We start from the raw sequence: 14,209 nt of genomic DNA, 5'->3' as shown, positions 1-14,209 counted from the left end.
AGCAGTGTGAAATAGTCAATACTAATATCCGTAAATGCGACAATTTATTCCTGAAAGCCAAGAAAAACAAAATAATTACTAAAGATCCCTTTCTTGGCAATAGATTAAATAGGTAAAAAATTCTTTGCAGAAGTCATACTCCTCCACTGTGAAAAAAAAAACAAATTTAAAAAAAAGTGAAAAATGGTAAAAGCATTGAGATTTGGTTAGTGATTGTATTTAATAGCAGTAGCAGTCCAAAAAAGTGAGTATAGAAACTCAAACAACCTCAATCATTTCTCTCTCTCTCTCTCTCTGAGAAAATGGAATTTTTCTGAGTGAAAAGCTGCTGCTGGTTTGATTTGTGTTGTGGGCATTGATTGTTCTTACCTGGAGTGGTGGCTACAAGATCTTTTGGAGGTGGTGGAAATGGGCGGAGAAGGTGGTGGCGCTTCCCGGAAATTCAGGAGAGCCGCCAAGAAAATATTTGTTCAGACATGTGGATCTTTCTGTCACAGACAGGATCATCCCTCTGCCTCTGCCACAACTGTGACTCATCTCTCTTTCTTCTCTTATGAATCTGCTTTATCATTTGTGTTTTTGTTTTGATCTTTGTTTTTTTGCCGACAGATTTCACCGAATTATGCGAGCTCGCCGGAAAATCCGACAACGAGCATTTCTTGTAAGAAGATGATGACGACGCCCGCCGCTGCTGCCCATACTGATACTGCTCCCTCTTCTAATAAGGTGCCTTTTTTTACTGTTTTTTGTTTTCTCCAAACTCTTCATTACATTATTAATTTCATCTCAAAATCCCAAGCTTCTGTTTGGTGTATTTAACTTCAAAAGTCGAAACCTTGTGATGATGAGATCTCTTAATTTCCCTTTATTTTCGAATCTATTGGCCATTGATTTGGACCTTTTTAAGTGTGTTCTTAATGAGGTAATGACCATCAAATCACAAACTTTGTTTGAAATTCGATATTTTTTCAGGATTTAAAAATTAGTCGATATCATGAATTTATATGTTAGTACTTGATGTTAAAATTTTCTCTCAATTTTCACTGATATTCACCGCACAAGTTTATGATTTTTATGACCAACTTTTAAGTTGTGGAAAATTAAATTTCAGCCAAAGTTCGTAAATACATAAGACATTTTTTTTTAATTTAGGAGTAACCTTAAGCTATTTGCATTTTATTATTAAAGAAAGAAGAAAAAAAAGGCAAAACCTGGCCGGCCTCATTAAATGCTCTTTAACATAAATCGAGTGGTAGGAGTAGGAAAAGAGTGGCAGTCAATTACACATATGATTCTCTCTTTTATTTTGACAACAATTGCATCAACCAACAACATAATGTCTGGTTGTAATAATTGCAGAAGATTTGTGAGCATTAATTTGATGTGTCCATCACACTTGTAACACAAAATTAATACTCACAATGCAACAGACAAAATTTATCAGTTGTAGTATTGATTAGTATTGCGATTGTAAATGAATCCTTACTTCTAGTTAAAATTCTTAATATCTTGTCCCACGTCGACTTATTAACGATCCTAGCTCATCTATAAAAGTATGGATTATAAGGCCTTTTAAGGGTGAGTGGCTCATTTCTAATACTCCTTTTGTACTGATTGCAGACATTGTGCGCCATATGTCTCGACCCTCTAAACTACAGCTCCGGCAGCGGCGCGGGCCAGGCGATCTTCACGGCCCAGTGCTCGCACGCCTTCCATTTCGCGTGCATTTCCTCGAACGTGCGCCATGGCAGCGTCACCTGCCCCATCTGCCGCGCCAACTGGACTCAGCTCCCTCGCAACCTGAACGGCCGATGCTCCGTTCACTCCCCCAAGCCGGACCCGATCCTCCAGATCCTCGATGACTCCATCGCCAATTCCCGTGTCCACAGACGATCCTTCCTCCGCTCTGCTCGCTATGACGACGACGACCCCATCGACCCTGACCACACGGCCGCCAACTATCCGCGCCTCCATCTCTCCCTCGCCCGTCCGTCTAATGTTTCTTCGGCCTCATACGACGAATCGCCCTCAAATGGAGGGACTCCCCTGTTTTCCCCTGTTTCGCCTAGCAGCAGGGCTTGTCTCCGTGTGAGGCTCTCTCACCAGCCCGCGACGGATTTAGTTCTTGTCGCGAGCTCCAACGGCCCGCACCTGAGGCTGATGAAGCAGGCGATGGCGTTGGTTGTTTTCTCGCTCCGGCCCATGGACCGTTTAGCTATCGTGACGTACTCCTCTGCTGCTGCGCGCGTCTTCCCTTTGAGGCGCATGACGTCGTACGGGAAGAGGACCGCGTTGCAAGTCATCGACCGGATGTTCTACATGGGGCAGGCGGATCCGATGGAGGGGCTCAAGAAAGGGGCGAAGATACTCGAGGATCGCGTCCATAAGAACGTGCAATCTAGCATCCTGCATCTGACCGACACCCCTTCGAGATCCTACCATCGGTTCGACATGGAGGTTGGTGTTGTGGTCCACCGGTTCCATGTGGGGTTCGGGTTTGGGGAATCGAGTGGGTTCAGCATGCACCGGTTCGAGGAGTTTCTGGCGAGGACGCTGGGAGGGGCGGTGAGGGACGTGCAGGTGAGGATCAATCAGGGGGCGAGGATCGTTAGGATCGAGGAGCTGAGAGGCGGCGAGGAGAGGAACATACCGGTTTATTTGCCGGATTGTGGGCCCGTGCGCGTGGAGTATAGCTACACGGAAGGCGGGGGCGATGGCGAGTGTGTGAGACGAGGCGAGGCCGTCGTAGCGGATAGAGGAGATGGGAGTGGGGATGGTGATGGTGTGGGGATAGGTGGGAGGATGAGCAGTGGTGAGAGCTGGGATTTTCACGATCCTTTCATGGCTAGAAGATGGGCTAAACATTTGCATGGTTATAGGCTTTAGTTGGTATTTTTGTAATTCTACACACACATTTGATTTAGTTTTATTTTTTAGGTCTTGTCTTTGAATAAATTAATTTTCCAGAACATGATAATGTGGTTCAGTTCGAAAGTACTATTGTGTGGTACTCCACTATTAAATTGCGAGTTACTACTATTATAATATAATCAAGTACTATCAAATTATGGTTTAATCTCCTTCACCTACCCAACTCGCAGATCGATAGGACGCAATCAACGCTAACCACAAGGAAAGGAATTGCTCTGTTTTGTCACATGACCGCGGTGCTGGTAGACGATGACCACATGCTTCCGTCATGCGATTATGTTGCCATCCATAATGGTGGCGAGGCTGTTGTTGATGCAAACAAAGCAATCGCGTTGAACTCTTCAATTCTTGATGCAGCTAAGGATATTTGCATCGCTGAAGAGGTTGCGTTTGATAGGAGTTAGATAATAGATACTAGTCTGGACTCCGGACTTAGGACCGAACAATTGAATATTATGCTACAACATCAGTTTGCCTGAGAGCATACGTCACAATAATGGTGGGCAGTTCACAGGAGCATGCACCAAACCTAACATGTTCATAGTTACAGAATACATGTCTAAAAGGGGCATTGACTATTGTGATCCCTTATCATGACTCAATTCAACATATGGCAAGTGCAGATTCCTCACAAACTCACGAGTATGGTCGTGTGAAACCTAATGTTGACGATAGATTATGGGATTCAAGATTAGTATAGACTGTAAGCTTTTCAGGCACTAGTGTGGAACAGTTTGTGGTACAAAAAATCAGTGATCTGTACCCAACTAATGCTACTAATTGGCTTTCCCATCGCAGTTTTACTAGATTCGTCTTGGACAAGTTGTGGATTTGGCTCTCCTCCTATTGCAACCTTTCATCATCGACATTGAAGGTTGCCAGACATTCTCGTAAACATATTTCGGTTTCCACCTTGGGAACGAGGTGGTTTTCAACCCCAAGGGAGTCAATACTGATAGAACCCCGCACCCGACGATGACCAACATGAACAGCCACATTGCCACAACACAAGGCCTCAATGATTAAATATTAGAGTCTTGTAATTGAGTTGAGGTTAACTGTTCTCCTTTTCAGATTTTCATTATTAAGTCAAATCAAGAGTTTAGTGTATAAAGTGTTTTAGTTAGGCTAAATATTACTCCCTCCGTCCCGCTTAAGATGACACGTTTTCCTTTTTAGTTTGTCCCAACTAAGATGACACATTTCCTTTTTTGGTAACTTTCTCTCTCCAATTAATACACTCAACCACTTTTTCTCACTCCTATTAAAATATCTATCTTTCTTTATCTCTCTACTCTAATACTTACACCCATCTTCTCTCTCTTCAATTAAACACTTTAACCAATAACTCCTAAAACCCCGTGTCGGCTAAGCAATGTGTCATCTTAGCCGGGACGGAGGGAGTGCTGCTCCATAAGAAATGGAGTAATGCAATAATGATTTCTCTCATATTATATTCTTCAAATCAACCACTATTCTTTCCTCATAAGAAATAAAATCATAATTAACACGTCTTGGTACATGTTAATTACTGAATAGTACTCCATCACTTTCCGTCTCCATCTTTGAGATTGCCGGCATCACAAAACCAACTGATTTGACTATGATTGACTTCCCATGTAATTATTAAAGTATTAAATGATGCGTGTCTTACTTTAAATGGTTAAATGGTTTGCACCTGAAATGAATTCCAAATCGATGTAAATAGAAGGTTGCATCACTAATCATTATACATGAGTTGGAAATTAAATTCATGGATAATCAGAGATGAGAAGGAAATCAAAATTCCCATGTCTTATTACAAAAGTAGTCTCCCACAGGGATAGATACAGTGGTGGTGCCAATCTGTCCATTGTTTACAATTATTGTTTCTCTTTCTCTCTCTTAGAAGCCAATTTCACCTTGTGAGCAGTCAAATCTTTTCCCACTTCCATCACTTTCTGCTGTACAACAAAAATAAAGTTGCATATACTATTCCAATACACCAAAACCAAACCCCACATTGTTTACTACTCCTACATTAATCAATCTGCAATTTGCAAGATCTCTTTTTTTCCCCTTCCCCTTCGCCCCGATGTTTCCCAGGTTGATTCAGCCCTGCGACTCCTCCTCCTTGCTCGCCCAGGAAAACATCAACGCCGCCTACGGTCAACGCGCCGCCGCCGACCCCTGCCTCGTCCTCACCTCCGACCCCAAGCCCCGCCTCCGCTGGACCGCCGACCTCCACGAGCGCTTCGTCGACGCCGTCACGCAGCTTGGTGGCGCCGGCAGTCAGCATTCCTTTTCCCCCCTTTTTAATTACCTACTTTTTGACTTTATTTTATTTGATTGGTTGGCCGTTTGTACGGTTACCGGAAATTTGGGGATGATTTGTGATGTGTGCCTTTTTTAGTGGTGAATGCTTGAATCTGTGGATTGAGTTTGTTGGTAGTTGGATAATTAGGGCTAATATGAGATTGAGTTTCGGATTAGGAAGAATGTGGCGTTGCAAAAATTGGTTAATTGATTTTATGCATAACTGTTTAACATGATTTACTCTGTATGGTATAAATATGTTTAGTTTTTGGTTGGTTGGAGTAGCTCATTTATGTTTGTTAAGTCAGTTATATAGATGGTTCTATTTCTCAATCTTTCTGACTTGCTCCTACCAACTAAGGTCGAAAAGATTGAAAAAATCAGTCATTCACAACCACTGATGAAGGATTCCTCGACTGTTCTCTATCAACAACTCACAGATAATTGCTACGATGTATGGGCAGAGATACTGATAAGTGGAGTAGTTATCTAGCTGTAGTTCAGCTTGTTCCAGAGTATGAATTCTAGCATATCCCCCACACAACGAAAAGAACAATCTTCATCGGGAAAACTGATCGTTGCTCGTGTATCAGTTTTTCTACCTTTAAATCCGTGATAGATAGTTAGGTGTGCTGTGTGTTTGTAGGGGAGGATCGGTTCCTTTCCTGACACAGCGTAGAACTGATAGAGCACCTTACTAAGCTCACAATAAAATTTTGCATATAGAACTCGAAAATAGGGTACACAAAACAATACATTCCCTTTCGTGTAAGCCATTATTTCCAAGGCATTTTGCCAAATCTTGCAAGTGTTTGATTTATATTTCTTACATCCATTTCATGAATGTCGGTGGGACCAGTTTTAAGGCAACTCAATGCTGTGTTTTGTATAGGCTTTGCAGATTTTGACTAAGTTTCTTCCTGTTGGAGCTTTGACTTTTAAAGACTCAGCTTGGCTCTTTTTTTGCAGAGGCCACTCCTAAGGCTATAATGCGTACAATGGGTGTTAAGGGCTTGACTTTGTTTCACTTAAAGAGTCATCTCCAGGTTTTCTTTCATACCTTTTTCCCCCGATTAGCCAATTCATTTGTTTGTATGTCCATCAAGCTTGTTTTCTTCCATACTATTCCAACTGGTTTGACATCATATTTCATACTTCCTTGCAGAAATACAGATTAGGAAAGCAGTCTGGGAAGGAACTTGGTGAGGCTTCGAAAGATGGTAGGTCCAGTTACCTTAAGCTATCTTCACTATCAATGAGCTATGAACTGAACTTGATTTTATCTCTTCGCTCTATCTAGTTAACATCCTAGTAGCCTTGATGCCTTCTGTAAAAGATTAGAGAGCCTATTACGTTGAAGAGAATGAAAGCAATCCTATAATGACTCAACACACCCATACAAGTTCTGAACTTTACTCAACGAGGGAGATGAGGGATAGTAATTGAAACATTTGTTGTATCAAAATAACTTGCCTTGTTGACTATTTTCATAGTACATTTGGAATTGGCTAGGTTTTAAGCAAGAACATCCCGTATTCGCAAAAATAATTTAACTGTTCGTTTTCCAAATGGTGAGACATGCAGGTGCGTACCTTTTGGACAGCCCTCGTGCCAGCATCTCTCCCCAAGACTTACAGGCATCCGACATTAATGAGTAAGTTTGAATTGTAGAATTTCAATTCAACGCTGCCCAAAGTCTAGAAGCTATATCAATGATTGGACGATATGACAGGGGTTACGCAGTGAAGGAGGCGTTAAGAGCGCAAATGGAAGTTCAGAGCAAACTGCATTTGCAAGTCGAAGTAAGCTCGTTATTAAATAGTGAAAATTTCAGCGGTATACAATACTCTGGTCATGTCTGGCTTTAACTTTATTATATAAAAACGCGTTGCAGGCTGAAAAGCATTTGCAGATCCGTCAAGAAGCTGAGAGAAGATACTTGGCCATGCTCGAAAGAGCTTGCAAGATGCTGGCCGATCAGATTCTTGGAACAACAGTGACAAACGACGATGGAGATGGGTATCAAGGGAAAGGAGCAAAGGCGTCGCCTAATGTCTCCCAGAACCCACACGTATCATCATATCCTTCGCAGTCCGCAGACGAGCTGGGAGTCCCTGGCACTGTGGAATTGACCCCCAATCTCCATCAGCAGCAGCGCGGTGATTGCTCCACCGAAAGCTGCCTGACTTCCCACGAGAGTCCTGTTGGGCTGCCTCCGGAAGGGTCGCCTCCCCAGGGAAAGCGGGCGTTGCTGAACGTGGATTCGACAAATAACTCGTTCGTATGGGGAGGCGAATCGGACGGGTATGCACCTGATTTACAGATGGTAAGAGTTGGTTCACATGGAATTGCAGGATGTGGTGTATAAAACTGTTCTAATTAGGTGGTGTTGCCATTTGACTTTGAATTGCTTGTTTATTGGGAAATGGCTGAAGCTTAGTAGGTCTAACTCATCTCAACATGTAAATCAAAACTGAAGATGTATTTCTCATCAAGAACAGACCACTTTCCTCTTAATTTAAGCCTTTGATTCTCCTTTTTATTTACTTATCTTAGTTGCACCTTTCAGTTGAATTTTCTCAAGTATTTATTCGATGAATATTAAATACTCAGTTGAAGATGAATAAATAGGAGATAGAAATTTAATGTTCATATTATCACAAATAATAAAAGATTAATTTTTATGAATGAATCAAAATGTTAAAAAAGATAACCTTTAATTATAGACGGAAAACTTATTTTCTACTCTGCCAATCCCACAAAATCCACGTTCTTTTGAAAAAAAGGACTGCATAAAAACTTTCTTTACTAAAATTTAGATAAAACTTAAAACAATTCAAAGAGCAACAAATTGATGTAAATAGAGTAATCGCATATAAATTATAAATCTTTTTCAAGATATAAAATGTAATTTTCTCCATTTGTGTGAAAATAAAAGGAGACTTTTGATGGAATAGAGGAAGCATATTTTTGCTCGCTATACAATTATTTTGATTGATTCCTTGTCTAATAATTTTATTTTAAATTTGGTCATGCTGTATACTCTCAATCTCAATAATTAATTAATTTTTTCCTCCCTTTTATTTCGAAGGGGGAAATCTTTTTTTTTTTAACAAAAAGAAAATCTTTTTAAAATGAGATCACAGAGGTCCCTTTTTATCTTTCTTATTGGGAGATGCAACTGAGCCCAGTGGATTATGTTGTGTTTGAGTGAGGGAAAGACAGTACATAGGGAACGCAGGCCTGCACCACAGAAATAGTAATATGCCGGCACTAAATAAATGGGGATAAGCTAAACATGATCTGTCATTAATGGCAAAGTATTTTGTATTGGAATTATTGAGTACGGAGTACTTGGGAGTAGTACTAAATTAGAGAGAAATTATTTCAAAAACTCAAACTAATTATTTCCTCCGCTGCTCCATGTTAATAGTGTCATTTTCATAGTATATTGATAAGTTTTAAGATAGTTAAGTCATTTTTATTTTTAACAAAAAGTAATTCATCTCATTTACTGTATTCTCTCTTACTTTATTCACCTTCCATTTAACACACTATTCTTGAATCTCGTGTCGAAAAGAAATGTCTCTATTAACAAAGAACGGAGGGAGTATTAGTTATGACAAATCAAAAAGAAAAGTACCGCTAGTAGTTATTTTAAATGAGACACAAATTGCAAAGAATAATACTCACTCCGTTTCATAGTAGTAGAGTCATTTTGTCATTTTGGTATATATTCCATAATAGTGGAGTCATTTATCCTTTTTAGTAAAAATCAACCCATTTTTTCTCAGTTACTTTACTCTCTATTACTTTATTCTCTATCCATTTCTCTACATTTTCTCCTTTCCTACTTTATTATTCCTTTACTTTATTCACTTAACACAATTTTTTTTAATCTCCGTACTAAAGAGAAATGCTTGCATTATTATGGAACAGATGAATTAATGCTATTAAATTTTGCTTTACCCAATCCAAGATTTGATTATTAGTTATATAAACTACACATATTCATAATGGAGTAGTAGATTCGGAAAAAATTAATCTACTGGCATGTCTCATTTTAAAAATCACCCATTTCTGATTTTTTTTTTTCCTATAAATAGTGATACATGTCGTCAAATTAAATAATACTACTCCGCATTGTGGATGTAAGTTTAATGAAGCTTGTAATTTTGATGTATAAAATAAAACCTGAGAAGATAAAATAACACAGATGGAAAAAGATAATTGGACGGCAATCTATCGTGAGTTTGATATGAACAAAGTCAGAAATTGAGTGGAATTGACGATAAAAATAATTTTGTAGAAACGGAAACGAATAAAATAAAGGAGAAAAGTGATAGGTTAGAATGAAAGAAAGGCCCCCCAGCCCGGAATATAATCTAGAAGATTCCGCGGGCCGGTCAGCGTCGTTGTTTTTGTCATCTTCTCTAATGCGCTTTGGCCTTTTCCGGTCAGCATTTTCCTTGCCACGCCCACGTTTAGTGTTATTCGCCCAACATATCTTTCTTTTCTTCTACTCTCTCCCTCCACCGAGTTAAAGTCTTCCTTTGACTCGATACAAATTTAAAAATATGAACAAAATTAAGGAGAAGAATTAGTAGAACGTTGATCTCAACTTCTATTAGTACAAAATATAATACCCCTCCGTTCCATTTCAAGTGATTGACACATATTTGGGGAAAATGATAATAAATAGTTAGAGTGGAGAAAAAGTAAAGAAGTAAGAGAATAATATAGATACCACTCTCTTCTATATTATTCTCTCTCTTATTTTACTTTTTCTCAACTTTAATTATTCATTATCATCTTCATAAAACAACGGCTAAAAAAATCAATCACTTGAGCTGGGACAAAGGGAGTAGAATGCGAGTGTAACAAGTACTCCCTCCGTCCCATATTAAGAGTCACTTTTTGCCATAAAAGTCCGTCCCAATTTAAGAGTCACTTTTAGAATTTTCCATATTTGGTCATACAATTTTACCCCATTCTTCAACAAAATTACATAAAAATGTCATTATCTACATTAAAATAAATCAAAACAAAAATCAAAAGTCAAAAGGGACCCACTTTCAACCAACTCCACCATCTCACTTCATTTATTACACACTCTACCATCTCACTTCATTTATTACACACTCCACCATCTCACTTCATTTATTACACACTTTAACTCTTTCTTAAAATCCAAGTCATAACAATAAGTGACTCCAAATGTGGGACGGAGGGAGTAAAATTTTCCTTTGACTCAATACTGTAGAGTCTCACTTTTATAAAGTCTTACTTAGGTTTTTTTTAGCTTTCATATTATACATAATTTTCCTACCAAAATTAAAGCACGAGTATATCTTTTTTTTTTTTGGGTTTTTAACCACAGGTATACCCAACGAATTCGACTAATCATGTTCGACCGGACGTGCGGATTAAGGCCGAAAGTCTCCCAGCAAGTGGCGGGTTTGAACTCGTGACCTCATGGTCACCACAACTCCGTGCTGCCAACTGTGCTGCGACCCATTGGTAGGAGTATATCTTTTCATGGCAATAGAAGTGGGCAAAGCCCGAGCAAGACTATGTAGGAGTACTCTACATACTAATGATTTTCTTTGTCTTACCCGATAAAGTTTTATTTGGATAATTATTTTATGTATTCTTTCCGTCTCATTCAAAATGCTCATTTTTCTTTTCTTTTTTTTGTTTGTTTCACTTAAGATGGTCATCTTCTATATTTGGAAATAAATCTCTTTTTCTTTTCTCTTTATTAAATATTTAACTAAATTTTTTCTCTAATTATTTTATTAAATAATGTCATTTAAAATCTTATGTTATTCAAGAATGTGGACATTTTAGAGCAGGAGCTAGTATAAGAGCATCCACAATAACGGCTAGCCCACTGGCTAGCCGATTCGCGTCGCTAGCCGGTCGGCTAGCCGAACTATTGGAATCGGCCAGCTGCGAATCGGCGAAAAAATCGGCGTGGGCTAGTCGATTTGAGGGCGCTGGCCGATGCGCTGGCCACCATTGTGGCGTGCCGATAGGCCAGCGCAAATTTTGTTTTTTTTTTAATTTTTTTTTTGAAAACCTATATATACGCGATTTTAGTTTCATTTTCATTTGCACCACTTGTTTTAACGAGTTTTCTCTCTCTCTAAATTTCTGTACAAGAGCAGTATCGAGCGATGGACAACAACAACGAGTCCAGTCCGCCGATGAACGGATCTCAGATTCCCACGGTACCCATGGGATCTGGATGGGGCCAAATGGGCGGGCAGATGGGCCCAGGGTTTAACGTCCCTTGGCAACAGTTGATGGGGATGTTGGCTGGAGCGCAGGGAGGGATGCAGGGGGGGAACCGGGGGAGGATGCCGTGGGGGATGCCGGGCTGCAGGCCAGCGGCGGCCAGACAACGCCGGGGTGGGGAGGTATGCCCCAGATGCAGCAACAGATGATGGGGATGATGCCGGTATGGCAGGGAGGGATGCAGCCCGGTATGCATCCCGGGATGCAGGGGTCACCAGGGGGGGGGGGGGACACGGTCTATCGTCCCTCTCTTGATTTTTTGACGGCTTCGTCTCACACGTCGACCCAAGTGGAGACGCAGTTCACTGGCGATGACCTTTGTCATTGCATGAGATGGGGATCGATCTCGGGGAGCCGGACACTCCCGTTCCAGCGGGTCGGGCCGCGCTGAAGAAGAAGAAGACCAAGGGGAAGGGCAAGGTGGTCGGCGAGTCGTCGCAGCCCACTGTTCACGACACCCCAACGCGGAGGAAGTGGACGGATGATGAGTATGCCGACGTGGCCAAGGCGTGGTTGTCGGTTTGCGGACGATCCGCTGGTTGCGAACAACCAGCGGGTCGTCAATATGTGGGCGAAGATTAGAGCAGCCTATAGGAGGAACTGCCCGCACGGAAAGGACTACAGCGGGGAGGAGTGCCGGAAGGGGTGGGAACGCATCAGGACCGCGGTCGGCCGATTTTCGGGGTTGTACGCCAACGCCCTCCGCCAGCTGACTAGTGGGCAGAATGAGGAGGACGCCCGGAGGATAGCGGAGAGTCAGTTCCCCTTGCCGGGGAAGTATAAGGAGTTCACCTTCTGGGAATTATGTGTTGCTGAAGGACTCCGAGAAGTTCCGGGCGGGGTGCGATGCTGGGTGGCTGAAGAAACAGAGGTTGAACTATTCCGGCGACTACAGCGGCAGCAACGGCTGATCCCACGACCTCCCCCCGGATGCTGAGGAGTTTCCGTCCCCTCCATCCTTTACTCGTCGCCCTCGCCCGGTTGGCCAAAAGCGGGCGCAACGGGCAGCGAGGGAAGGATCCCCCCTATTTCCCCAGGAGGTCATCTCGGCACCCCCCACACGTGTACACCTATACTCGCGTGCAAAAACGGAGGAACGGATGTACAAGGTCTTCCAAGAGTGGAAGACCGCAACTGACCCCACGGATAAGAAGTTTCTCCACTCGATGCTCGAGAACATGCAGGTGGATTTGGATGCCTCGAGGGCACTGGTGGGGGGTTCAGACGCGGGCATCAGATACCCCGGGTGGCAGCGACGAGGACGACGGCGGCGACGACGAGGAGTAGAGATTGGCGGGGCTCGTGTGTGGAAGCCCATTTATTTTTTTTAAAGAAAATTATGTATTTTTTTCTATCTATGTACCTTTTTTTTAATGAAATGAATGAATTTTTCCGTATATGTCTCGTTAATTTAATTCCATAATTTAATCGTAAATTTAATTCCGTAAATGTAGTTGTTTTTGAATTATTTTTATTGTGGCTGGCCTATGGCTGACCTAAGGCTAGCCTATTTGAGTAAAATGCTGATGTGGCAGATGAATTTTTAGTGCTGATAACGTGACAAAGAGAGAATAGCTGGCCTATGACTGGCCTATTCTTATTGTAAATGCTCTAATAATATAAACATTTGATATACGTGTATAAGTGAAAATCTACGAGTAGCATAACACTTACGAAGATTGTAATTATAAAAATAAAAATAAAAGAACATAATTGGCAGGTGATCATTGATTGGTTGAATTGAATATGTGTCTAAAAATGGACGACCCACGTTGGAAGAACAGTCTCTTTTTATGATTTTGATTGGATGGTTTGTGGTCCTCGGGCCGGGCCCCCACAAATGTCTTCTTACTACTTCTGATTTTATTTGACCATATTTAGTGTCAATTTTTGGCATAGTAAAAAATTAAAATGGGTGTCATATTGGTGTTTTCAATTTTATTTGATTTAATTTAATTTTCCGTATTACAAGTTTACTTTTTTTGTGTTTTACTCTTTGTTTCTAGTTTGTTAAGCATCGTTTTAGAAGCTATTAACGAGATTCGAAGATACCCAAAATTAATTATGTTTCTTGGATTTCTTCTAGGTCCATGTTTTTCCTTCTTTACAATATGCCCAAATCTCATCAATATTGATAAAATAATTGGAAAAAATCAGGCAATTTTAATACTTTTATTGATTGATTCTCTTAATATAGTTTTGTGAAAATCTTATTATTGATATTCGTGAAAGTATCATATTATTGGTATACATTGATTTATATTTTCGATGGTATATAGAGACCGTGTTTTTTCTATACTCTTTGGTATACTTTCTCTGTTCCACTGTAGGTGGATAGTATTAATGTCCCTACAACGTACTTCATTTTTGTAAAATCTTTTACCTAATGAAATAGATATAGTAGTTAATTAGTTATACTCGTATTATGTTTGCAGTTTAAAGTGTAATGTAAATTTTGGAAGATGTCTTATGGGAATACGTGAGTGTGGTACTATTATTATTTTTAATTGAAGTGTAGAAGAATAAATGACTGTAAAAACTTCAAATTAAATTAACACAAAATCTTAATGATGAAAGTTAACCAAATAAAACTATATTAACTAAAAATTAACAATAATTCCTCAATTACTATAATAAGAAAAACAACTCAAACATATGTAGTTAATAATTTCGACTCGAAAAT

General features: G+C 40.5%; 2 protein-coding genes across 2 annotated transcripts; both read left to right on the top strand.

Moving 5' to 3' along the window:
• Positions 1-217: 217 nt before the first annotated feature.
• LOC125204084 (E3 ubiquitin-protein ligase WAV3-like) lies at positions 218-3,010 on the top strand. Its single transcript, XM_048102635.2, has 3 exons — positions 218-528; positions 610-726; positions 1,621-3,010. The coding sequence occupies exons 1-3, from the start codon at positions 409-411 to the stop codon at positions 2,884-2,886; spliced, it is 1,503 nt and encodes a 500-aa protein (XP_047958592.1). The 5' UTR covers positions 218-408; the 3' UTR covers positions 2,887-3,010.
• Positions 3,011-4,782: 1,772 nt separating this feature from the next.
• Positions 4,783-7,768, top strand: LOC125201033 (protein PHR1-LIKE 3-like). Its single transcript, XM_048098907.2, has 6 exons — positions 4,783-5,201; positions 6,196-6,272; positions 6,392-6,446; positions 6,811-6,880; positions 6,959-7,028; positions 7,121-7,768. Exons 1-6 carry the CDS (start codon positions 5,006-5,008, stop codon positions 7,592-7,594), a joined length of 942 nt encoding a protein of 313 aa, XP_047954864.1. The 5' UTR covers positions 4,783-5,005; the 3' UTR covers positions 7,595-7,768.
• The last annotated feature ends 6,441 nt before the right edge of the window (positions 7,769-14,209 follow it).

Source organism: Salvia hispanica, chromosome 2, assembly GCF_029641045.1.
Source record: "Salvia hispanica isolate PSC_SH4W2 chromosome 2, Shi_PSC_v1, whole genome shotgun sequence".
NCBI lineage: Eukaryota > Viridiplantae > Streptophyta > Magnoliopsida > Lamiales > Lamiaceae > Salvia > Salvia hispanica.
This window is presented reverse-complemented; position numbering and strand designations above follow the sequence as displayed.